This window comes from Bombus fervidus, chromosome 15 (genome assembly GCF_041682495.2).
Source record: "Bombus fervidus isolate BK054 chromosome 15, iyBomFerv1, whole genome shotgun sequence".
NCBI classification, from domain to species: Eukaryota; Metazoa; Arthropoda; class Insecta; order Hymenoptera; family Apidae; genus Bombus; species Bombus fervidus.
Genome location: NC_091531.1, coordinates 3876613 through 3900806, shown reverse-complemented (window position 1 = coordinate 3900806; position 24194 = coordinate 3876613). Strand labels below are relative to the sequence as shown.

General features: G+C 31.5%; 4 protein-coding genes and 2 long non-coding RNA genes across 11 annotated transcripts in view; 4 read left to right on the top strand and 2 right to left on the bottom strand.

Annotated features, from left to right (window-relative positions):
• Positions 1 to 2239, top strand: part of LOC139994619 (cilia and flagella-associated protein 47) — a 34109-nt gene extending 31870 nt beyond the window's left edge. Inside the window, exons 29-30 of the mRNA XM_072017451.1 lie at positions 1319 to 1463; positions 2043 to 2239. Coding sequence (XP_071873552.1) covers positions 1319 to 1461 — 143 coding nt within the window. The 3' untranslated portion in view covers positions 1462 to 1463; positions 2043 to 2239. The remainder of the gene's footprint in view (positions 1 to 1318; positions 1464 to 2042) is intronic.
• LOC139994620 (uncharacterized) lies at positions 1338 to 4242 on the bottom strand. Its single transcript, XR_011801688.1, has 3 exons — positions 4162 to 4242; positions 2796 to 2961; positions 1338 to 1408 (listed from the first exon to the last, which is right to left on the bottom strand). It is a non-coding gene; the product is annotated as an uncharacterized lncRNA (long non-coding RNA).
• LOC139994618 (very long chain fatty acid elongase 6-like) lies at positions 4219 to 8181 on the top strand. Of its 5 annotated transcripts, none has more exons than XM_072017445.1 (3): positions 4219 to 4358; positions 6440 to 6834; positions 7179 to 8181. In XM_072017445.1, exons 2-3 carry the CDS (start codon positions 6509 to 6511, stop codon positions 7711 to 7713), a joined length of 861 nt encoding a protein of 286 aa, XP_071873546.1. In that variant the 5' UTR covers positions 4219 to 4358; positions 6440 to 6508; the 3' UTR covers positions 7714 to 8181. The 5 variants fall into 5 exon arrangements, with proteins under 5 accessions (XP_071873546.1, XP_071873551.1, XP_071873548.1 ...); XM_072017450.1 differs by lacking the exon at positions 4219 to 4358 and adding an exon at positions 4537 to 4672; XM_072017447.1 differs by lacking the exon at positions 4219 to 4358 and adding an exon at positions 5046 to 5179.
• A 2906-nt stretch (positions 8182 to 11087) lies between these two features.
• On the top strand, positions 11088 to 13398 carry LOC139994750 (very long chain fatty acid elongase 6-like). 2 transcript variants are annotated; one of them, XM_072017664.1, is made up of 3 exons: positions 11088 to 11243; positions 12023 to 12422; positions 12543 to 13398. In XM_072017664.1, the coding sequence occupies exons 2-3, from the start codon at positions 12082 to 12084 to the stop codon at positions 13081 to 13083; spliced, it is 882 nt and encodes a 293-aa protein (XP_071873765.1). In that variant the 5' UTR covers positions 11088 to 11243; positions 12023 to 12081; the 3' UTR covers positions 13084 to 13398. The 2 variants fall into 2 exon arrangements, with proteins under 2 accessions (XP_071873765.1, XP_071873764.1); XM_072017663.1 differs by having other exon boundaries at positions 11089 to 11239; positions 12543 to 13397.
• Positions 13399 to 16970: 3572 nt separating this feature from the next.
• Positions 16971 to 17641, top strand: LOC139994863 (uncharacterized). Its single transcript, XR_011801778.1, has 2 exons — positions 16971 to 17325; positions 17371 to 17641. It is a non-coding gene; the product is annotated as an uncharacterized lncRNA (long non-coding RNA).
• Positions 17642 to 18264: 623 nt separating this feature from the next.
• On the bottom strand, positions 18265 to 20978 carry LOC139994860 (very long chain fatty acid elongase 6-like). The gene is made up of 3 exons (XM_072017844.1): positions 20803 to 20978; positions 19254 to 19643; positions 18265 to 18800 (listed from the first exon to the last, which is right to left on the bottom strand). Exons 2-3 carry the CDS (start codon positions 19580 to 19582, stop codon positions 18302 to 18304), a joined length of 828 nt encoding a protein of 275 aa, XP_071873945.1. The 5' UTR covers positions 19583 to 19643; positions 20803 to 20978; the 3' UTR covers positions 18265 to 18301.
• Positions 20979 to 24194: the final 3216 nt, after the last annotated feature.

Sequence of the window (24194 nt, the reverse complement as noted above, 5' to 3'; positions counted from 1 at the left end):
CTTTTTTTAATACAAGAAGAGGAAAAGGAAATGAAGGATATACAGGGTGTATCATAACACAGGGGTCCACTTCAGAAGTGGTACAGGAGGCACAAAGCAATGAAGAAAATTCGCACAAACGTGTGCCCTATCTGACTCTCGTTTCAAAGTTATAACCATTTTCGTATTTCGATAATCCGTAACTGCTTACCTCCATAGAAGGTGCTCGAAATGACTCGACTCGGTCTGTATCTCGGATCAGTTATTACTGCCAACTATCAACCATTGACTCGGACTGATGTCTAACGACAGACTTTCCGTCACGATTATGCTACAGAGGAAAACTATGATAAGTTGTGTCTTAGGATGCGAGATCATCGGATTCATTGAGGAAAACCTTCGTTCGGAAAGTGAGGGAAACGGACGTTGCTGTTAATTGATTCATTTCTATGCTGGTGGTTGAAGAAGAATGCTAACTTGAAAGAAAGTTACTAGCGGGAAGCGTCGTACGTAAGAGAAGCAGATATCTCGTATCTTCCCGTAGTAGATGATAGATTTTGGGACTGTTAAGAGAAAGACTATTTGTCTCTTTGGATAACCTTAGCTAAATAAATCCTAAGATTTATAGCAGGTCTTTAGGCTAGCTGAAAGTATTTTGTGAGGATGTATCGACATCTGGTAATTATCTTATCCGAAGAACAGGGTCTTTGTGTGGCGAGCCACGGGACAGAAACCGTTGGGAAGTTTACCGTCGAGTATCGCTACAGTCTACAATAATAATTCGTCGACATAAACTTTGTACACTGAGGAGGTAGACCTCATGTTACATTTGATTCCTCAAAAATTGTCTTATAAATAAGACAGTAATAATATGGAATAACTTCGCAGGTTTTCTTATTTAACACTTTGCATTCGAGTCGCCATATTGCCTCAGATAAAAATAAAACTCGACAACTTGTTTCATTACAATACTTTTTTTATTTAAATTACACCGTCGATGCATCGAATTTACAATACGTGGCTGGCTATCTTGTAATATGAAATTCTAAAGAACAATCTATTTACGATTATCCTAATAACCTTTAAGACTCCAACTCAAAAGTAACCTCGAGCTACGATCGCGCTACAAGCTTTCTCGACAAAGATGTCACGCGAATTTTTACGTGTTTCGGGCGGAACGTGGTTCATTGAAACTCTAAAATGACTATAACTTTGAAACAAGGTAGAAGACAGAACACATGTTCGTATGAACATTTTTCGTTGTTTTTCTGCCACCTGTCCATTTCTCAAGTGTGTACCACGTGTTATGATACACCCTGTATAAAAATTGTTCATTCAGACGTAAGGCCTTCCGCTGACAATGTTCCAATGAAGATACACCTCTCGCCATTCGTAGATCAATTATGCCAAATAACAATGACGTTGGTCTCTGTTAACGGAAATGAACGAAGAGTGTATAAAGTCAGCTTCTTACACGTATAAAAGTAAGTTATAAACGAATACATTTGTAATAGATCGTGCTTATTTACTAGATGTCAGTATTATGCAGGGTGTGTCAGTATTATGCAGGGTGTGTCAGTATACCGTAGATATATGAGTAATAACAAAGCACGTAATTCTTAAGATTTACATTATTAGTGCGAAAATTGTACTAATTAGTGTAAAATTGCCATCGTACTGCATACGCAGATATGTTCCCCGAATTAAATTTGGTACGGTAACTTAACCTCCGCGATCACCGGATTTGTCACTCCTTGAATTTTATCTATAGAGTCATATTAAATCAAAAGTTTATTCCGAAGGCAATACAAGTGCACTACGATTAAAAGCGAGAATCATCTTAGCGTTCGAGGAACTAAAAACGGAAAATACGTTGGAAAGCGTGCACGAAAATGTAACTGGGACACCCTGTATTATAGAATTTAAAATCTGTTTCTTTCTTTGCGAACACGACTAAAGGTATAGAATCCGCAATAGAAATCCGATAGAATCGGTGATATTAATATTTTTGTATTATTAGTATTATATTATATTATAATTTGTTTTTCGTATATTATTTTCAGCTATGCCGAGTTTCGTTTTTCTATGTTTTCATGTGTCACAGTGCCCTCTCTGCTTCTATTATAATTATTTCACGTTGCATTCTAACGTGAGCCGAAATTTGTCATGGTTTCCTAATTTTGACAAACACGATATATAAATACTGAACAGGAATTAGCAGAAAACGTAAATATCACTAAAATATCTCTAAGCTTTTATATTATACCTCCTTCGTATTGCATATTTAAATCTTCTAATAAATTTTCTGTAAGAAAAGGAGAAATAAAAAACGATGTATTAAAAAACTGAATTTTTAATAAATTATTTCTCAACTCGCATATTTTATCACTTTAAATTATACATAATAATGTTTGCTGAATTGTGTCTATAATTTGTAATAAATTACAAGTACGTTCAAACTTAACTAAATATTCATATATTATATAATTATATATAATATACATATGTATAACATATACTTAAATTTTTATATATAATAACACAAACATTAACTGATTAAATTCGAATTTTCTACGGATATTCATATCTTCTAATCGACTATAGTTTTTCTCGCGTCGGTAATCACTGCAGTCTTATAATATTATTATTAGCTTACATTATTATATTATATTTAAAATATGAAAGTTTACTTTCAAGTAGATGCGAATCGAAACAGAACAAATTCCGAGATCTCTACGAATATTCTAGAAAAGGAAAAGATAGCGTCGCACTGCAGAGTGATATAATTTGTAATTCAAATTTCTTGTCATATGTACTTGATTATCACGGGAGATACATAGTCCACGGAACATCGTTTGATTCGTTTTATCTGTACCTATAGCAAGCGTGCCTCTTCTCTATTGACGAGAAAAATATTTTATAAGTTCCATCAGTTCCAGTCGACTTAAATATCAACAATACATAATTTGTAGATAAGATTTCCTGAAAAATCGTAGAAATCATATCGTGAGTTTACGTAATTAATATAAATGTATTTAACGTTAGCCAAACATCACAACTATTATAAGACATTTTAAATAGTAATATTTATAACATGAAAGTCAATAAGTTTAATTAGATAATTTTGATTAGGAATGACCATTATAAATGATAAAAATTTCTTTGTTTATTGGTAATGATTATCGATAACCCGAATTTCATTTTGGTTACTGATTTTTCATTACTGATAATCGGTATATATTCATTAGCAATGTAAAAAGGAATTAATTATAAAACTTATATATTTTCTTAATCGAAATGTGGTATGAAAATGTATGCAACAAACGATAGAATAAAAGATATTGTTGTATAATACTAATACGAATGTTAATAAAAATGTTGTACTACGATATCTTTTATCCCATTATTTTGTTTCAAATATTATCATAATATTATCATTTTTTGCGTAATAAAATATATAATTTTTATGATTAAATTCTTTATGTTGTCAATGAATACTAATTTTATCGGTAATGTTAATAACAATTGACAATAGTCGAATGTAACTAGAAAATGCTTTTGTGATAGATACCGGTTAACGGTAACTAAAAAGAATTGCGGTCATTTATATCGGTTATTGACGATTAGAATTAAATTTCCGTCATCGAGAATGGTTATTGGTAGCCAAAAATTCATATGGTTATAATGATAATCAGAACGACTAAAAATTAATATTTCTTAATTAACTCATTTTTTGAGAAATTTCTCTGAAACTTACCGGTAACTGGCTTCCATTTAAATAAACATTATATCTAAATAATCTAGATAACTGAAAAATATTAATTTTTAATCGTTCTAACTAAAATCCTTTTACTCTCTGTTTATCGTAAATAAAGAAAAATGCTGAATCGCGTGACTACAAAATATTTCAACAATTTGATAGCGATTGATCGCGCCACAAATTTTTAAAACAGTGAAATTATTAATATCGTGAACTTCGACAGTTTGAACAAGGCTATTACGAACGACAAAGTTGGTGTAAATACTACGAATATGATGCAATTCCATTGACACTCGACAGAAAAAAAGAAAATTCTTTGTTAACTTCGATATATCTGTTTAACATATTAGCAATCATTCCATGGAATGTAAAAATTCGATATGTTGAACTTCCTCTCGTGCGAAGCATTTACGAGAGATTACCGTTTATGTATCGTCAGACGCAACAAGTTACACACTTCCGCAGTGCGGAATTGCATTTCACTCGAAACACATCATTTCTAAATTATAACTGGAAATTGCGATACTCCGCGACAGATACAGGTGATACTGCGCAGCTACGTATAACGGCGTGCAGAAAAAAAAAGAGAGAGAGAGACGCCTGGCAGAATACGAAGCGAGTAAGAATTATTTGTTTCATTTTGCTTAAACGCACACTGTTTTCACTTGGCAAACATACCTAAGCTTCGTAATGTAACAATTTCTATTGCCGTTAAATACACTTGCACTTCACTGACAATGAAACAGAAATTCATAGTTAATTTTTTCTAAAATGTTTTATGAACATGCTTTATCACACGATTTTCACTTGTTCGTCAAGTATGTGCCTACAACTATGATAGCACATGCCACGGTCAGCATGTGCGTTATATCTACGTGAGACAATTGGTAAAATAAGCGGAATTATTCTCTTGCTTCTCACCACTCCTGCTAGGTAGGTAGAACTCCTTTCAATAGTACGATAGATGAATACGCATCACTCTCCTTTGATGGACAAATGTGGTCCGAGGTTTGACATCGCTTATTCAATAAGAAGACGAATTATATTTTTTAATAGAAAGGTATATGTATATAGAAATGGATAATATGGTTTTATACAGGTTCTCCTGTACGTAAATTATCATTTATTTTTCTAAGTAAATAAATCACAAATAAATAATTTGCCTTGCTTCCTTGCACGGACCCTCTTCAAGTCGTTTTATTTAAATACAAGTAAAATAAGTAATTATTCGTATGCTGTGGCTTCAGAAATGGTTAGGGGTTAAAACGCACGTGACTTGAGACACCCCTGAAAGGGATGGCTTAGGAATGCAAGATAGGTAAGTACGTCCAAGTTCATATCAAAATCAACATCCTGCAAAAGGTGAGAGGATTCCAGTGACACGTTTTCTCGTGAGCCGAATGCTGCAAAACAGCATAACGAAAAATTAAAATCCAATCAGTAAGTAATATATTGTTTTAAAAAGCATACGATTTGCATAATTCAGTTATTATATAATACGCATGATATTTCAAAGATATTTTAGTACAAAAATATTAGACTATTGTAAGGTAAGAAGCTCTAACAAAAATATTCAACAATTATAATATGTTCTTTCACAAAATCGAAAAATATAAAACGATATAACGTTGTAAAGAGATAATCAATAGGGACACGTAGATATACATAATGACAGGAAAATACCGAATGCGTTATTTTCTAACATTTTTAAGTTAGGTCATTATTTTTTGAAAAACAGTTCTTTTTTTAAATCTAAGTTAAAATTTTTCTGTATTTCCTGTTTAACAAAAATTTATTAATATTTATTTGACAAAAAATGTCATTTCTCAAATATCATCCTTTACTCTTATATGAAGCAGAAACTTACTAATCTTTTTCAGCTAATAACAATATTTCGTTTAAATATTTACAGTTGTATAAGAATTGATTTATTATTCTGTTATCTTAATGATTGTCAATTCATTTCAATAGTAAGGTGGAAAGATCAATATGCACGTGTGCATGAATATCATTTATTAATATAGTTTAGTAAATATAAGCTTAGTAGCAAACAAAAAATTCCATAATTCGTTCACTTGTCGCTACATTTTAATGATGGTTCTACACGAATAAAAATTGTTAAGGGCGAAAACGAAATGAGGTTAGTTTCACTAAGAACACGTGGTAATGACAAGGAAAAGATTGAATTTAAAATTGATCAAAACTGATTACAGAGGGCAGAGACCAACCAGTAAAAAAAGATACGATAATACATAAAGCAACAATTCCTGATATAAAGCAAATGCTATTAAATATTTCAAATACAGGGAAAACCACAAGTTCCATATAATTAAGATCTTATTGCAACAATTCTATTGAACAAATTAATTTTTCAAATAGACAGTTCAACTGAAATATTATTATAAATGAGCTTGCATCTTTAGAATAAAAAATGAGAAAAGTAGTCAAAGGGAAAAAGTATATGCTAAGTAACAATATACTACAACTAGAAGAAGCTGAAGAATATAGAACCAGAATAGGAAAGGACAATAATATAATTATAAGATAATTAATGATTCGAGGAAACTTGAGAAACGATGTAGAAATATTGTTTCCAAAAAGTCATTGTGGAAAATCAAAATGGAAATACTTATTATACTTATGGATACTTTATAATAATATTTAACAAAAATATCATCAATTGTCTTTCTTTCTTTTCAGCTGACCTGTAACAGAGGCAAACGATAATACCTTCTCTATAGTCAGAAGATAGAAAACAGATATCCCAAGATGAGCAACGCAGATTATATACAGCTTACTATACCTAAGTACTCATATGTTTTCAACTTTGAAAAAACTTACTCTTACACAAATTCTCTAACATGGAGCAGAAGTCATTATCCAAATTGTTTCTTATACTGTGGGATCTACGCCGTCCTAATCTTTGGTGGGAAACATTACATGTCAAATAGACCAAAGTTTAACCTGAGAAGCAAACTTGCTTTGTGGAGTGCAATGCTTGCATTATTCTCCACTATGGGATTTCTTAGGACAGTACCAGAAATGCTTCATACATTAAGGCATCATGGATTTTACTATAGTATTTGTTCACCTAGGTAATTTCATTCTCCCATTTTAGTTTTTAAAATATTTTCAGATGAATAACAAGTTTCAAAGTTAATTAAGAAATAATGTTGTATATTTATGTCTTAAATATATTATTCAAATAAAAATTGTTTATTTTCAATTCATTTTATCAATTTATTTCTTTTTATTAGATTTATCTTATTACATATTTATGTAATTCTATATCTCTACTGTTTTAAAATGAACTAAATGTTGGGTATTTGTCTATGGTATCTTCTGATAATATTTATATAAATTTTGATAATATTATATAAATTTTATATTAAATTTCTAAAATACTAAAAACGTAATTGCATATATTATTATCTTTCAGCTACCTTACGCAAGACCACGTTTCTGGTTTTTGGACATTCTTGTTTATTTTGTCAAAAATTGCTGAGCTCGGAGACACGATATTCATCGTGTTAAGAAAACAACCGTTGATTTTTCTACACTGGTATCATCACATAACGGTTCTTCTTTATTCATGGTTATGTTATATAGAAACTACAGCAACAGGCAGATGGTACACCGTAATGAATTACTTCGTCCATTCATGGATGTACTCTTATTATGCTTTAAAAGCAATGCAATTTAGCCCACCAAAATGGGTTGCCATGCTTATCACTACGTTACAACTGATACAAATGGTTGCCGGCTGCGCTGTAACTGCTATGAGTCACTATTACGTAGCAAGTGGACGAGATGATTGCCACGTGCAGCTTTACAACGCCAAGCTTGGTATGCTGATGTACATCAGCTATTTCATTCTCTTCTCTATATTCTTTAAGAATAGTTATTTGTCTGGCAAACGTACGAAGAATGTCGGAAAGGAAGATTATGCTAACGACAAGCTCAAGGCTAATTAAAATAACATCTTTCAAATCTTTTTCCAAAAACGCTTTTCAGTGGCATTTTATGAAAATACCTTCTCACGAGAAACGCTATTCGATTGATTATCATGTAGATATAATCATGTGGTTTTTTTTATATAATTAGAAAGAATGTACTAAAAAGCTCACGGACATATTTAAAAAAACCGTTATTTATAATTAGTTCAGGAGCAGGACTACTTTTATGAAAAAGAATCGACGGGCTTCGGTTCAATATAACAATTTAATTTTAATTAATTTTAATTATGACAATTTAATATAATATTGATTGAAGTGTTCCTCGTTAGAATTTTTTATAGTCTTCGTTAGCATAGTCGTAAAAATTGGCTATGGTAGAATGCTCAAATAGAATAGAAGTTATAGAAATTTTACGATAATCTTAAATGCTGCGCATACTGAATTTAGCAATAAATTATATGATACCTAATGCCTCGTTTACATTAATTTAATCTCGAAACCTCTTTATTTCCATATTTTACTATCGTTTATTCGATTTGAGATATTTTTTTGAATTCCTACTATCATGCTTTTTTTGTTAATTAAGTTGCTTGACTTCGAGTAATTTGGAATATTTTACTAATGTAAATTTGTTCTTACTCTTGATTTGAAGTGTACTTTGAAGCCTCAAGTGTTCACACTATTTATTTCCTTAGATTTTTATTTACGATAAGTACTTCTCTATTCAGGAAATAACACGCAAAAATGTACAAGACAGTTCGCATAGTTTGTAATTTTCACAATATTATTACGAAAAATAGAGTCGACATGGATACTGAAACTTTGATGCGATTCTATTGACAAAAGAAAATGGCAATTCTCTGTTATATCATGAGACAAGTACATATATTTATATGTAAGTATACCATTAATTTTGCAATATGAAATGCAATCTTATTTGTTACATGTGTAGCCATTGTGTTTTTTCAAATAAACGTGGCCTGCATAATTTCTTTGAACATTTTTAAAAGCTTTTTCTTGGCTTCACTATTTTCCTTTAATATTTGTCAAAAAACAATATCTTCAAATTTTTGTTCAAGGTCAGAAGAAGAATATTGTACAGTAAACGAATATTAATCCTGTAGTCATTAACTCAATATTATGTACAATATTCTGTCTTAAAAAAATTCTATTCACTGTTGTATAATTTAAATGTATGTACATAGATATAGACTTTCTGTATAAGGTGTTTTAGGTGCTTAATAGGTGGTCAAACTCTGTCATATTTTATCTCCCATAAAAATGAAAAAAAAAAGAAAAAAAGGAAAAGAAAAAGAAAATTATACAATATACACACAGATCCAAAAATTGACTAAAACTATTCCTTTTCAAGATATGAATATTTTTTGTTTGTGATAGTATATCATAGAAATGCTAAAAATCTATTTGAAGAAACTGTTGAAACTAATTTCACTGATAAAAGACTACAGACATTTATCCACTGGATATTAAAACTCGGTATCTTTATAATTGAATATTTATGAGACGTTTATAGATTACTTATTCCTATCCAAAGTACTTGAAATACCAACTTCATTTTAATACTTACTTCGAATAGAGATAAACTTATAATGTTATTTAATTTATTAAATTTTCTAGATACCCAGAAGGACTTTGTACATCGAGATGAACTTGTAGGAAAGCTACTTTCTCCACTTCTGATGATTTTTTAATATGTTGTAAAGTTCAACATTTTCAACGATTTTTTCCTATACATATAACCGGCAGCCTTGGATCTTGAGATAGTCTCAAGAATTAAAAATACTACGCTGCTGAATGATTGCAGTACCCGACAAATTGACAAACGATGCTCAAGCTCATCCCACCAAATTCATGCGCGCTTCATATGCAAGCGTTGCATCGTCTAAAGAAATTATTTACGAGGACTTTTTACACGAGCTGTTTGCTTCCTGCATTTGCAATTTGAAACGTACATGAAATTAATAGATATACATAATGTGTAGTCATATTATATACTACGCAGGCAAACCGTCATGTAACAGGCGACCGATTCCAATGTTATACTGCTGTTACATGTTACGTACACTGTTATTACTGAAGCGTGACGGTTTCTTACGAATATCTTGGAAATTAGGGAAAAGTCATTCAAAATCATACTATCGGTAACATATTAAAAAATGACTGAAATCATTCTAATTTAAAAAATCATGAAGATGAAAAATTGTCATTAACACTTGGCCAATCGAACAGGGAGATCTCCCTTTTTGACTTTTGCAACGCGTTTTCTTTTTTTTTGTTATTATCAGTTATTATTTATCTGGAATTGTTGCCAATTAATTGCGCCACTTTTTCTGCTTTTATAAAGTACAGCATATAATAAAATACACCAATCTAGTGGTGTTAAATTTAATTAGAAAGTTACACTATCGGTTATAACTAAATTAAGTTATAATCGAACGATACCATATTGTAAAAAAATATTAAAATGCATTATGAATTTTTAATTTCAAATTCAATTCGCGTTATTTATCTCTAGTCATCTTTCATGTTTGTAATTTTTACCTATATTTTTTTATAGTTTCAATTTGATGATAATTGACCACTTAAATCATTTTTAGACTCTTTCGTTTTTGAAGTAATGAATATTAATCGTCGATGCTTGGAAAAATGCGCGATGGACAGCGTGTGCGGTTGGCTAAATATAACATAATAACAGATATTATTAATACAAATATTCATAATTTATCATGATATCGACGTTATCATAGTATCATTGGTTTATATGTATCACAGTCTGAAAAGTCCGAAGTTGAAACTAGTAAAATACTATACTATGAGATACTATTTTCTACTATTTACTTTCGCTTTCACAATTTCAGAAACCTGTTCAACCTGAAGAAGGTCAAATTCAAAATATACCCATTTATATAAACAACATTCAAGAATATTGACTGGTCTACAACATATAGATAAAGTTAACATATTGTCGTCACTTTTTGCTATTGAATGTTGATCAATTTTTAGGAAAATTTACCTGTGTTCAAAATTCAAAGAATTGTACAAAATACGGATAAATTGGAATTTTGATTTTAAAGATTATTGGAACATTCCTTTCAAAAATTCACCGTAATAGAAACTATATCTATGAAATTACAGTATCATTTGATAAAAAAATATGATATAGTATGTACAAAAGTGATTACATCACATTAAAATGATAGATATACGTAAATAACATTAATAAGCACATTCTTAGATCCAAGGTGCGTTTAGTAAGCGTTATTATGCGAGAATATATCACATATATATATACATTCATATTTATTAATTCAGCATCAGGAGTGGGAACATTATAGCCAAGTAGTCAACGATTTTTATAATTATTCTTCAGTCTTGTTTCTCTGGTTACAGGAAGAACAGGAATTTGGCGGATATCCAATCATTCGTTAAATCAGTTGTTTTTGCTGGATACATGGGATACAACGTTGGAATCGACTAATCTGAATTTTCCATTGTACAAGAAGAATTTTGTTCTGCGATATACGTCAGTATTAACACTCAAATATATTATATATTTTGTATACACTTTCGGCTCGCGAAAGTGTTTGAGCATTTCCAAAAATATTTTCAAATTTCATTAGCCCTGTAACGAGATATAACTAATGTAATTATATCGGTAACATTTGGAAGGTATCTGGAAATTTATATAGAAATTAGGAGATATTCATTGAAAGAATACACTTCGTAAAAATCACCAAACAGTCAATTTGAACAGACAATTAGTATTAGTAGAATTATGCAAAAACCTGGAAATATATATTCTACATACTATTTTAACTAATAAATAAGAAATAAAATGTTCATCTACATAGACAACATTTAGAAATATTAACTGGCATACAATATATAGATAAAGTTACAATATTTTTGTTATTGAATGTTGTGACCCACTATAGTATAATATGTGACCCATTATAATACTCAAGATTGTCGGAATTCTCGAGAATTACAAATTTATATTATAATATATCTCATTGCATCTTACATTTATATGTAGACTTATTCCAGATAGTTTATCACTTTTCTACTAATGAGAAAATATAATTGAAAATTAAGATAATTTGTTATCGGATGTATTAAAGATAAAGCGCATTTCTATGACACAAGTACTAATATGCATAATAAGGATAACGTGCATATAGCCATAGACGTTTACACCAAACCATAGAATAGTTTATAAGTAACTATATTATAAGTACAATTATTCATGTTTGCCAGAATATGAATTACACTGTATCCGATGTACTCTTCTTCCTTTTTTGATTAGATTGACAATAGAGATCAAAATCTTGGGTAGAAAAAGCAAATTCCAGAACGAACGTTGAAATGGATTATAAGATGAAGGAGAATATGAGCAACATGCAGATCTTTTTACCTAATTACTCGTACGTCTCGAATTTGGAAAAAAATTTCATTTTTTGGGATACCGTGACTCCAATGAACAATCATTTTCAATACTGCTTCGTATGTTGTGCTATCTACGTCATTCTAGTTTTTGCTGGGAAGTATTACCTATTAGATAAGCCAAAGTTCGACCTAAGACGTTGGCTTGTTTTATGGAGTTTGATGCTTGCGACCTTCTCCGTTTTTGGCTTTCTTCGAATGGGAACAGAAATGTACCACACTTTAAGCAACTATGGATTCTACTATAGCGTTTGTGTTCCAAAGTAATTTCACTTTAATACTAGTATTAATATTTTCAGTACTAGATTAATATCATATTACATACTATCATACATAGTTCCAGAATATTAATTCACAGCAGAAACGTATTATTTACTTTTTAGTTACCTTACGCGAGACTCCGTAACAGCCTTTTGGGCATTTTTGTTTACCTTGTCGAAGATAGTAGAACTCGGTGACACAATCTTCATTGTGTTACGAAAGCAACCATTAATATTCTTACACTGGTACCACCATATAACGGTTCTTCTTTATACATGGTATTCATATGCAGAAGTTTCAGCGACTGGCAGATGGTTCATCACGATGAATTTCTTCGTTCACTCGTGGATGTACTCTTATTACGCTCTGAAGGCAATGAGATTCAGAATACCAAAATGGATAGCCATAATAATCACTACGCTACAATTGACACAAATGATTGTAGGTTGCGTTATAGTTTTTGCAGCTTACTGCTACATACAAACCAACGAATGTAACGTTACACTTTACAACATCAAAATTTCGATGCTGATGTACTTCAGCTATTTCATTCTATTCGCTAGATTCTTCCAGCAGGCTTATCTATCTAACAAAGCTGGAAATAAAGCTAAAAAGGCATATACCAATGAAACGTCAAACAATGACAAAGTCAAGATAAAATAAAACACCAAAATTTTGGAAGACCCTTTGGTAGTTTTTAAAGACTTTCTTGAAGACACAGACATGCGATAATATTAGCGATAAGTATTAGTTGTACAGCTAATTTAGCAATCTAGCGAAAGTCATCTCTAAACTAGCAAAAGTTTATGATAAAAGAGTTTGTGAGTATAATAATATTTAAAAATGTAACATTTCAAAAATTAATAACATTATGCTATGTTCTATTCATAACTAACAGTGATATGCACGATTGTAACGATTGTGAAAAATATCATCGACCTTTTATCAGAGAAGTTTCGAATTGTTACTTTTCTCTAGCGAAAAATATCTAACAAACTAAAGATAAATTTAAGATTTCAGTATTCTACAATTTCATGCGCAAATCTGAGATAATACACACGCTCGTTCGAATGAAAATTTCGAATGACAGTGCTTGCGCATAAAAAATCCTTATTATGTTCCATTTTGTATAATCCAATTGCCAGATCGTGTTACAGCGAATTGTAAGAGTTTGCGTTTGTATTATATCTCTTACATTATATTGAGACAAGATATTTACGCCGAATGACTACTGCTTTGGCAATTTAAGAGAAAAGAGATCAGTGGACTAAATTATCAGATATTGCGTATGTTCTTGTAACATGTCGATTGAAAAATGCGAAGTTTGAGGATCATTGCGTCTACGTCGCTTTAGGCTATACTTTTCATTCGTTCGTGTAAAGAGGATTGCCAATTCACAAGGGCATTTTGGCTAGTTTTCAAACGTCAATATCTAATCAACAAAATCCCAGACGTAATGATCTTTATTCTTCATTTCCGTCGTATTTTCGCTTGTAAAAATACATATCACTTAAATTTTAGGCTATTTTCATTTCGTCACCCTGTATATATCATTCTTCTCTGTATATATCGGTCTTTCTCGATGGAATCATATATCCTAACCAATACTTAATATGTAACGCACGAAAATTTTTATGAATAAATGAAATTTCATTGGCACTGTAATAAAACACCAATACCGTGATTACAATAGGAAAATTTGAAACCTATCCGAAAATGTATGTGTTACAATCCTTACAATCCTTTTCTGTTCCTGTTAAAATTACATGGCACTTTCCGTTTAACCGAATTTCATCATAATTAGCAGTCGACGTCGAAGCTTGATCTCACGGTTGTCGAATATCTCCTCGTACTCGACCCACGGCAGGCCGACTGGTAGGGAGAATAAAGGGAAAAGCCGTACCATGATAATGATAATAGGAATCGACTTCTGTCTTAAATGTATTATTACTATGACTATATTACTATTACTATTACTTTGCATCTAACTAATATGTAACAAATGTCATATAATATACATAGTTTTTCCACTATTAAAAACCTTTGTAGACTCTATAATTTTGCTTTTTCAGTATAAAATTTAATAACATTGAAATGTTACAATTATGAATAATACTAAGGACAAGATACTTGTTACGTCGCGAGACTTAGTATGGTTCGTGTTTCTAACTGTCTCTCGCGGTCCTCCAGCGTCATAAACGAATCGTCTCATCTTCCCGACGAGACATGCAATGTATCGACGAGTGTGTCACACACTCAAGAAAACCATCCGCTCAGTAACCAGATAGACCGAACACCCTACATGCCGCATCTGTTGAAGCAATCGATAAACGAGACCCCCTCCCCCCCAAAGGGACTAGATCCTCGGTAGGGGGACCTTCCCAAACCAACGCAAAAACAGTCTGTCGTAACATCTCGAAGCTATCTGTTGTAACATTCTAAACCGCGCTGTTGTAACCGTCACTCTGTTGGATTTCTGCGATAAATCTCATTATTGCGTATCAAGTTCTATTTCCTTCACCCTATTCGTGAAAGAATCATTTCGTTCGTGCCGCGGCGCGAGGACATCACCGACGATCCGTTAATTTCGCGATCTTTTGTGTCTCCGACGTGACAAGCGCATGGTTACCGCCCGGCCGCGAATAAAATTGCTAATTTAACGAATATCGAAAAATATCAAAAGTCAAGTTCTCGGTGCTCTACTCATCAAATCGATCAACCTTCGGGTCAATCAATTCTTGTACTTTCCGGCATGACGAAGTCAAACAATATCTGTCGATGCAACAAGTATTGTAGGCTGGTTAAATAAATAGATATAGATTATATAACTGTAGATTCCAGTTATATTCGAAACCAAACACCCCTATTATTTCACAAGAAATAAGGGGATCGCTCTGCTCGTGGTGTCGATTCGTTTAATCGTAACGGGAATTTACAACTCCTGTTGACGCACTTCAACGCTACCGCGTCTCCCCGCGACTGGACGAAAATACAATACTATTTACACATTATAGAGTGTTAACAGTTACACAATATTTTAATAAATTAGGAAAAAGTTAAAGTTTACTTTCCGATATACGCGTCAAACATAAATTATTAAATATATGAGTACCGATTTGATTTGGAACTTACATTTTTATACAACTTTTTTGTTGGAGATAATAATGCATATTTAATAATGGTTCATAATTGATATTTATTTAAACAACATTTTTCTCTATCAAATACTTTAAATAATTGGAGAAAAACTATGAAAAATAGTTTATTTTAGCCACATTACATTGTAATTGTATTCAGTTTACTTTACATTCAGTAATTTCAATTTAGTTTATTCTCCTTACGTTCAACAGTTTCACCGAATGATGACGTTAACTTCTCGATCGCAGTGTCCTCTAGTGTCTGTTTCTAAAAGCGACTTAAAAAGAACAATTCCCGATTGTTTTGTTAAGTCTTGTTGAAACCTAACCCTAACTCTAACTCTAACTCTAACCCTAACCCTAACCCTAACCCTAACCCTAACCCTAACCCTAACCCTAACCCTAACCCTAACCCTAACCCTAACCCTACCCCCCCCCCCTGGAATGTCCAGCCTACGTATATGATTGTATTTCAGACCAACATAGGCAAATTCACATTATTTATATATATTTTAATAGAACTGCGCACACTTATCCTCAATAGCGTAGTCACCTTTTTCTTATACTTTCAATCATACCTTTTTCTAGTTAAAATTGCACATTCTTTGGTGCAACCAAATGATAACCCTAACCCTAACCCTAACCCTAACCCTAACCCTAACCCTAACCCTAACCCTAACCCTAACCCTAACCCTAACCCTAACCCCCCCCTCCTTGGAATGTCCAGCCTACGTATATGATTGTATTTCAGACCAACATAGGCAAATTCACATTATTTACATATATTTTAATAGAACTGCGCACATTTATCCTCAATAGCGTAGTCACCTTTTTCTTATACTTTCAATCATATCTTTTTCTAGTTAAAATTGCACATTCTTTGGTGCAACCAAATGATGATACATAACATCACGCACAAATGTCCCTCGCGATTCTAATGCTCTGTAAATTATGTACAATACATGTACAAAGTATATCGACTCAAGTGACGTCTTATAATGGTCATTAGAGACATATGATTCCTACGAAAAAGAGTCATTGTCATATTTTTGAAAAAGAAAAAACAGAATGCAAATATGCATAGTGCACACTGTGACAAGGACGAAAGAGCTGTATGCCCATCACATAGATTTATTCTTTGTGAAGAATGCGGAATCTCAATAGCCTAAATATTTATTTTCTTATATTCGATAAAAGAATTTATAACATTATTTATTTTCTCATTTCATTCATTTCTTATAACAAATAGTCACCGAGGGACGTATTAAGATGTGAAATTATGAGACACGCGAGAGTTAGATATATTGCCAGTTTCTCCATGGACGTTATTGCTTGCCTAAAATTTGTATTTCGTTTCTGTATAATATTTTCGATTTTTTTAAATAATATCTGAAATTGAGTCGTTGACTGGGATTAAGAAAGAGCAAAGGTGAATTTATATATATATATGTAGTGTATGAAATGCACCTTTGCTCTTTCTTAATCCCAGACTTTTATATATTCAGTATTTTCTCCTCTTTTTCTACTGTCTTCTTTCTCATCAAGTAACAATGCTATTATAGCAGTTTCTTTAATAGTAAATTTTGATACTTTTGTACAATAGGCAATAGTTGAAAATGTGATCTCGTATGTTGGCGACACATGGTAACTCAACGTTGATGTGCCGGTGTTAAGCTGTTACATGAGCTATAATTGTGAATATGTTGATGCCCGTCAGGCGTTATAGTGTTAAATGGTTAATTTAATTCTGCACTGTACCGATAAAACTGTCTCCACGTGTCTTGTAAATGTCGCCCGTAACATATATATATAGAAGTTAATATACGGTATAAATAATAGCCTTAAACATATAGTTAGTGGTAAGGATGGACTGAATATTATAGCTTATTAATATGGTGAATAATTGACTGTCAAATATCTTCATGGTTTTGCGAAGTGTATGTTCTCAATAAATATCTTCTAACTTCTACATATGCAAATGTTTGATAATTGCACGAAGATCGAGATCTAAGTGTTGCAATTATGGAGATGCAGAAACGACCCTATTCCTCAAAACTCAGATCTTAGACATACCGAACGTAAAACAGGACTACACGAGTAAGAAACGAAGAAAAATCGAGAGTCAAAGCGGTCAACAAACATTTAAGGCTCGCAACAAGCTCGGATCTCAAAAATCGATATTTTCTATTTTTAATTTATGATCAATGAAACTTTTATCGATATGTTTGTTACATTTTTCTGATTAAAACGAGACCAAACACGATATAATTTTGAGCATATTTGCTTACTTGATAAACGATAATTAAATACATATCAATAAGTAAATGTAACTCAAATTATATCGTGTTTGGTCTCGTTTTAATCAGAAAGATCTTACAAATACGTTGGTAAAAGTTTACTTTACAACTTTAAAAAGTTGCAAATAAGAAGCTTTCGCTTTTGAACTAGTACCTAGATACATTGTCTCAGCGATGTCTGACATAGGATCATGTTACACTACTTGATCTCGAACCTCCGCCTCGGATGGCGGAGACATTACCGAATGTTTCTACATTTTCAAATCCGTTTCAAATTTTACCATCGTAATTACGATAGTCGTGTCTCGTTACACTACTAGTGAGATTTCAAAATATTTCGTATAATAAAACTATTATAAATACAAACTTAAATATTGTATGCAGTATAAGTAACACGATTTTAAATAGCATTTCTGCAAAATCGTTTGTTCTATCGATATGGTATCCCTATTCGACTTTCGTCCTGCTTTTGCCAGACAGATAGGTCTTGTAAAAGTACATAGCGAATAGAATGAAGTAACTGAAGTACATGAGCAAACCGCAAATGGCGTTGAAAGTCGTAGCGTGGCATTCTTTCTCACCATTCGTTACATAATAGTAAGCCGCGCTAGTTACAAAGAAACCTGCAACCATTTGTACTAACTGCATCGTAGTAATCATCATGGCGATGAATCTTGGTGGTTTGAATCCCATTGCTTTAAGAGCATAGTAAGAGTACATCCAGGAATGGACAAAGTAATTCATCACGATATACCATCTGGACGTTCCCGTGAGTAGCGCATAAGAGTACCATGTGAAATAAATAACCGATATATGATGATACCAATGTAGAAATATTAATGGCTGCTTTCGTAATACAATGAAGATAGTATCGCCAAGTTCTACGATCTTTGATAGGGCGAACAAACTTGACCAGAAAGCGCACACATGATCATGAGTATAGTAACTAAAAGCATATAATACGAAAGATTAGAATAACAAACATAAAATATTTCCAGGCAATTATTTCATGAATGAATAAACGAACGTAAGAAATCTTATTTGACTAACGCTTTTATAATGCCTGTGTTGTTTCAAATACTAAATTAGAAATATGGTTACTCGTTCGTTGCGCGGAAATGAGATCGAAACTACAGGCAAGAATCGAGGTTTTTACAACAAACTTAGTTTCCAATTAACGGTCGACCTGACGGCCAATACAGACTTAAAAGACAACGATGTCGTTAGAAGACTTGGTACTTGGAAATATCGCTCGCTTCTAAAATATCAAAAAACGCTTTGAACAGAGACATTTGATAATTTGAGAGTGCAACGAGCGAGTAACAACAGTTTAATTAACGATTGACTTTCAATGTATGATTCGTTCGAAAATATTTCAATACTTTAAGATAGAAATTACCTGTTCGAACAAATACTATAGTAAAATCCGTGATTGTATAATATGTGAATCAATTCTGGCATTGTTCTTATAGTTCCTATAATGGAGAATATCGCAAGCAGTCCGCTCCATAATGCGAGTAAATTCCTCAGATCAAACTTTGGTCTATTTGACATATAAAGTTTCCCTGTGAAAATGACGACTAAATAAATAGCAGTATAGTAAAAGCATTTCCACCAATATTTCCTCATCCATGTCAGAACGTTCCAGATAAAGTCAGTTGTTTCAAAGTCAAAGATTATCCAGTGCTCGGGACCAGTGACATTCATGAAATAATTCACTTCGTTCATTTTGCGATATTTTTTACACTCGTTCACATTAACAAAATTAAAAGAGAATACTCTCGGTTATCTGAAAAGAAAAACAAACGGTTAAGATTTTCTCTTAAATTCGAAGAATTGCAGACTTAACAAAACAAATTTATTAAGATAAAACACTATAGCCAATTAATTTCTCAGGGATAACTTTAGATTTTTCTAAATGTAACAAATAGTATGTTGAGATTTTTGTTCTGAATAATCAGAGGTTTCATTTATCAAGATCAAAGATTAGAATAGATTAATTCTTTATAAAAAGTTAATAAGATATCTATGTCGAAAAATTATTAGTATTAAAGAAACAAAATTTTGGAAAGCTAAGGAATATAAATAATATAATTAAATTTTGGGCTTCTGCCAAATATTAAAAGCCAAACATACGTGCAATATCACGGTAGGAAATTTCTCATCATTATAATATTAATTATTTATATTAAAGGTATTATCCATTGTAGTATTACATATAATACTATATTATTAAATATTATACATCTTATATAATAAATTTATATAGTACTGCTATTATATATTATATAACATTATTAATATTAATTAATATTATATAATATAAATTAATATTATATAATACCATTTATGCCGGTTATATTTATAAAAAGGGTCGCTCAAAATTTCTGTAACATATTTTATTCTGTAACATTAAGATCAGCTTAAAAAATTTACCGAATGTCCAGGACAAATTTTAAAGTACAAATTAAATAATAATAAAAAGAATATATTAAAATCATCGAAATCGGAAAGGGCATAACTTTCCTGCAGTTTAATCCTTATTTTATTTTTATTCGACAAAGAAGATGCTTAATATAAAGTTAAAGAACGAAATAATAACACCAAGAAAAAAATAAAAAATAATAATAAGTGATCGGTAAAAGTAATAATAATAACAATAAGTGATCGGTAAATTCGCAAGATTGTTTAAAAGTGAAAGATACCTCTAATATTACAAATAAGTTTTAAATTGTTCAGGAACAATAAATCTGTCCATAATTTTATCAATAATTCCACAAATCTCGACCAAAACTTTTTCATTTCATGTTTACCTAGACAAATTGTGAAGTACAAATTACATAATAAAATAAAAAATGTTTACTTTGCTTACTAAGATACTGTGTTCACAATTTTGGAATTTAGACTAAATTTTTCGAAAAGTAAAACGTTCGGGTGTCGGTACTTACAGTTAATTACACGATTATATCATTAAACACAGTTCTTCTTTTTCCAGGCAATAATTCACTTTGGCGTTGAGTTTTTATACAAATAGTTCCTAAATTCAATGAAAACAGTCGAAGAATTCCATGTCAAGTTCTATATCTGCAAGCACGCATAAGCAACGAATTGTGACTACCAATAAATATGTGGTCAATTTCTAGTAGACCCACAGTATGTATTATCCCACTCCTGAGATCAAATTAATAAATACATATGAAACAGATGATGTGATTGCAGCATATTTAAGTCACTCGCCAGACCTTTTGCATATATCATCTACAATGTAATACTTTTTGAAAAGTTAATTAAGTTACACTTAAAATACACTAAACAAAATTACGTTGACCAGGGAAATCAACAATACTTGATTTTTTGATTCTTCTAAGCCGATTTTTCATGATGCAATCAATGATATCGATGGTGAAGCCAGCTCTTAGAATTGGAATCGAATACATTTCCTGAAATATTTCGAGATTTATTATAAATAAAAGAACCATATTATTGAAGAAATCTTGAGCTATTGAAAGAAAAATATGCCTATAGAAATAGATTAAAAAAAAAACAATTTCAGTGATACCCATAACCTATAATTAGAAATTTATAACCTATTTTATTATATTATTAGTATAGCAATTAATATTTTGCAATATTACGATTATTGTATTATAATTATATATATAATATATATATAATAGTATTTCATTATAATTATATTATATAACAATAATAATTAACTAAATATTAAATATTATATTATAATTGCAATTTTATTTATATATAATTTTCGCAACGTTACAATTTTTATAACGTTGACCAATAACACAGCTTACGTTATAAGATCGTAATTATGTATATACTTGTATATACTTATAATCAGGTGATACGAAGTGTAATTAATGATATCATTAATTCTTTAATTATTCAGCAATGTCATCGAGACGTTAGTTTCCCATTTCATCATCGAATTCTATTTACGAGAAAAGAAACGTTATAAACTTACAGGCTAAATTAGAAATCATAAAACTTTTCAACAATAGAATCAAAGCTCCAACGTCTTATTAGACGTTTTATAATAGTGATAAAGAAGGGTCATTCGATTGATCTATGAGATCCGCTCGCTGCTGAAATGAGAACTTCATTAAAGTTATGACATGACGACCAATTACGATCTGACAAGTGAGCTGACATAAAGGTTGAAAAAACGCATGACCTATCCGTTTCTTACGAAATTCTTTACTTATGTAATGTGTAGTATCACAGAATAAACTGTAACTCGAAAACAAGGTTATGTCATCCGTTTATATAAACATTTTCTTTTTTCTTATTGAGTTAAATCCGTACTTCTCACAAGTTCTGATTCAATATATATATTGTAATAATATAATAATTATATTGGTAAAATTTGAAACGAATCTGATATATACGAACAATATATATAATATGTATTATATGGTTATAATGTTAGATGTCGACGAAAGCCATGATTCAGGTTAATCAGTCTGAATCGCAGTATCATAATTGGAGATTGATAGACTATGCAGAATCATCTGATTTAAATGTATCTGCTCGATATCGAAACGTTAGAGTGATCAAAGTATGTGTTTCAATCGTCGGAAGTGTTATTTAATTTTCTACGATAAGACGACGCCACAGAAAAATAAACCGACAAGAAAAATAAGGGAAAGAAACTTACTTGATAGGAGAATCGGTTCGTATGTCCAATCATTTTTCGTTGACAAAAATTCATTGACCGATAATGCAGTATCATTTACATGTGGAGACTGCGGAAGTCTGTATTTGTAGATTATTTTGAAATGCAAAAATACACATTATGCAAATAATATGTAAAATTATAAAAGATATTCAAAATAAAGTGCTTATTGTAATATTCATTGGATAATCAATTATTTTTTAACCTTTGTACTTTTAGACCTGGTCTCAATAGATACCGGATAGCACTGTTGACGTGTTATTTTGCCACGTCAAAAATAGTCTGCCTAATGTTACCGTCAAATTGCAAAGTGTATAGGAAATATAAAAGAAATTTTCTACTTTCCATTTGTTTAATTAGGTTCATAAAAATATGAATTTGCACAAAAATCCTCAGTCTAATGATAAAATATCCAAAAATGTTTTACATACGTTACACGATTGATTTTTAAAAGATCCTTCTAAATTAGATTCTAAGAAACTGTTGTTTTGTTATAGGACCCCTGCGCGCGGCCTTCGACAGTGGACACTTGCAACTTGTTCCTGATATAAACATTGTATATAATGTTCCTGATATAAACTTCCGATTTAACGATCTACTTACTGTATGGAATTAAAGTAAATTTTTCGCACTAAATATTTCTGGTGACGTTCCTCATGTATGAATAAATGAAAATCATGGATAGCCATCTAACGGTCATAGGTCATTGAATACCTAATTCTGATGTGGCACTAGTTGGATGTCTACAAATAAAATCATAGAAAACATTTTAACAATATGATACTGTACTTATGTTTAATTAACTACTTAATCGATCGATGGTTTGATTAAGTGCTTTCATAATACCTGACGATTTTACTCCTTTGTAGTCTTCGTGTTAAAATTTCGAAAGGAGATAAGATTATGATGAAGTTCAAAGAATCACGGATAATACGGAATTTCGGTTAAAGGGGATAACGTAGACCACTATAATTTCACTGAACACCAGATACTGCAAACTGCATTGCTATACAATTAACGATAGAGTCATAAAGTTATACATAATATAACGACCATATTATGTGGTTGTATAATGCGCTGATGTATATTCAGAAAGCATATGACTATTCATCGTAAGATTAATGAGAAATTAATCTATTCTAAACTAAACTTAAGACAACAAAGGTCCCTAAAATATATTAATCTTTATGTTGGGGATATAAGATTATCTTTAGTTTATGATATGGATAGCACAACTGCTATTTTTGAGAAGGTGAAATTTGTCAAATTGTACAGTATAAAGTCTACAACTCGGACTGCGTCGACTACTTAGTTGTCATCTTAAGTGCTCGACGGGTTCGCTCAGTAACAAACGGCGTAGCATAAACTTCGACACCTTTTTTTTTTTTTTTTTTTTTTTTTATCGTGGGGAAATCCTCATGGACACTCGGTGCTGCGTAGCAACGACCGTGTAGTGTCGGACTCTTACCGACTAAAACCCCACGGTGGTCATCCCGACGTTCGGAGGTGCACCCGGGGTCTCTTGCGAATCACTAACGAAACCTCAACAACAGATCATCGAATAATGTCCCTAACAGGACGTTACGCTACGCACCCTCGACCAGATACGAACAAGGCGCACTACTTGTGAGACGCTCAAGACAGTTC

Excerpts from the sequence above, each read along its gene's own strand:
- LOC139994618 (XM_072017445.1), top strand. The coding sequence starts at position 6,509 with ATGAGCAACGCAGATTATATACAGCTTACTATACCTAAGTACTCATAT. Across the intron at positions 6,835-7,178 it reads TATAGTATTTGTTCACCTAG|CTACCTTACGCAAGACCACG; the intron begins GTAATTTCATTC and ends ATTATCTTTCAG.
- LOC139994750 (XM_072017664.1), top strand. The coding sequence starts at position 12,082 with ATGGATTATAAGATGAAGGAGAATATGAGCAACATGCAGATCTTTTTA. Across the intron at positions 12,423-12,542 it reads TATAGCGTTTGTGTTCCAAA|TTACCTTACGCGAGACTCCG; the intron begins GTAATTTCACTT and ends TTTACTTTTTAG.
- LOC139994860 (XM_072017844.1), bottom strand. The coding sequence starts at position 19,582 with ATGAACGAAGTGAATTATTTCATGAATGTCACTGGTCCCGAGCACTGG. Across the intron at positions 18,801-19,253 it reads TATAGTATTTGTTCGAACAG|TTACTATACTCATGATCATG; the intron begins GTAATTTCTATC and ends ATATGCTTTTAG.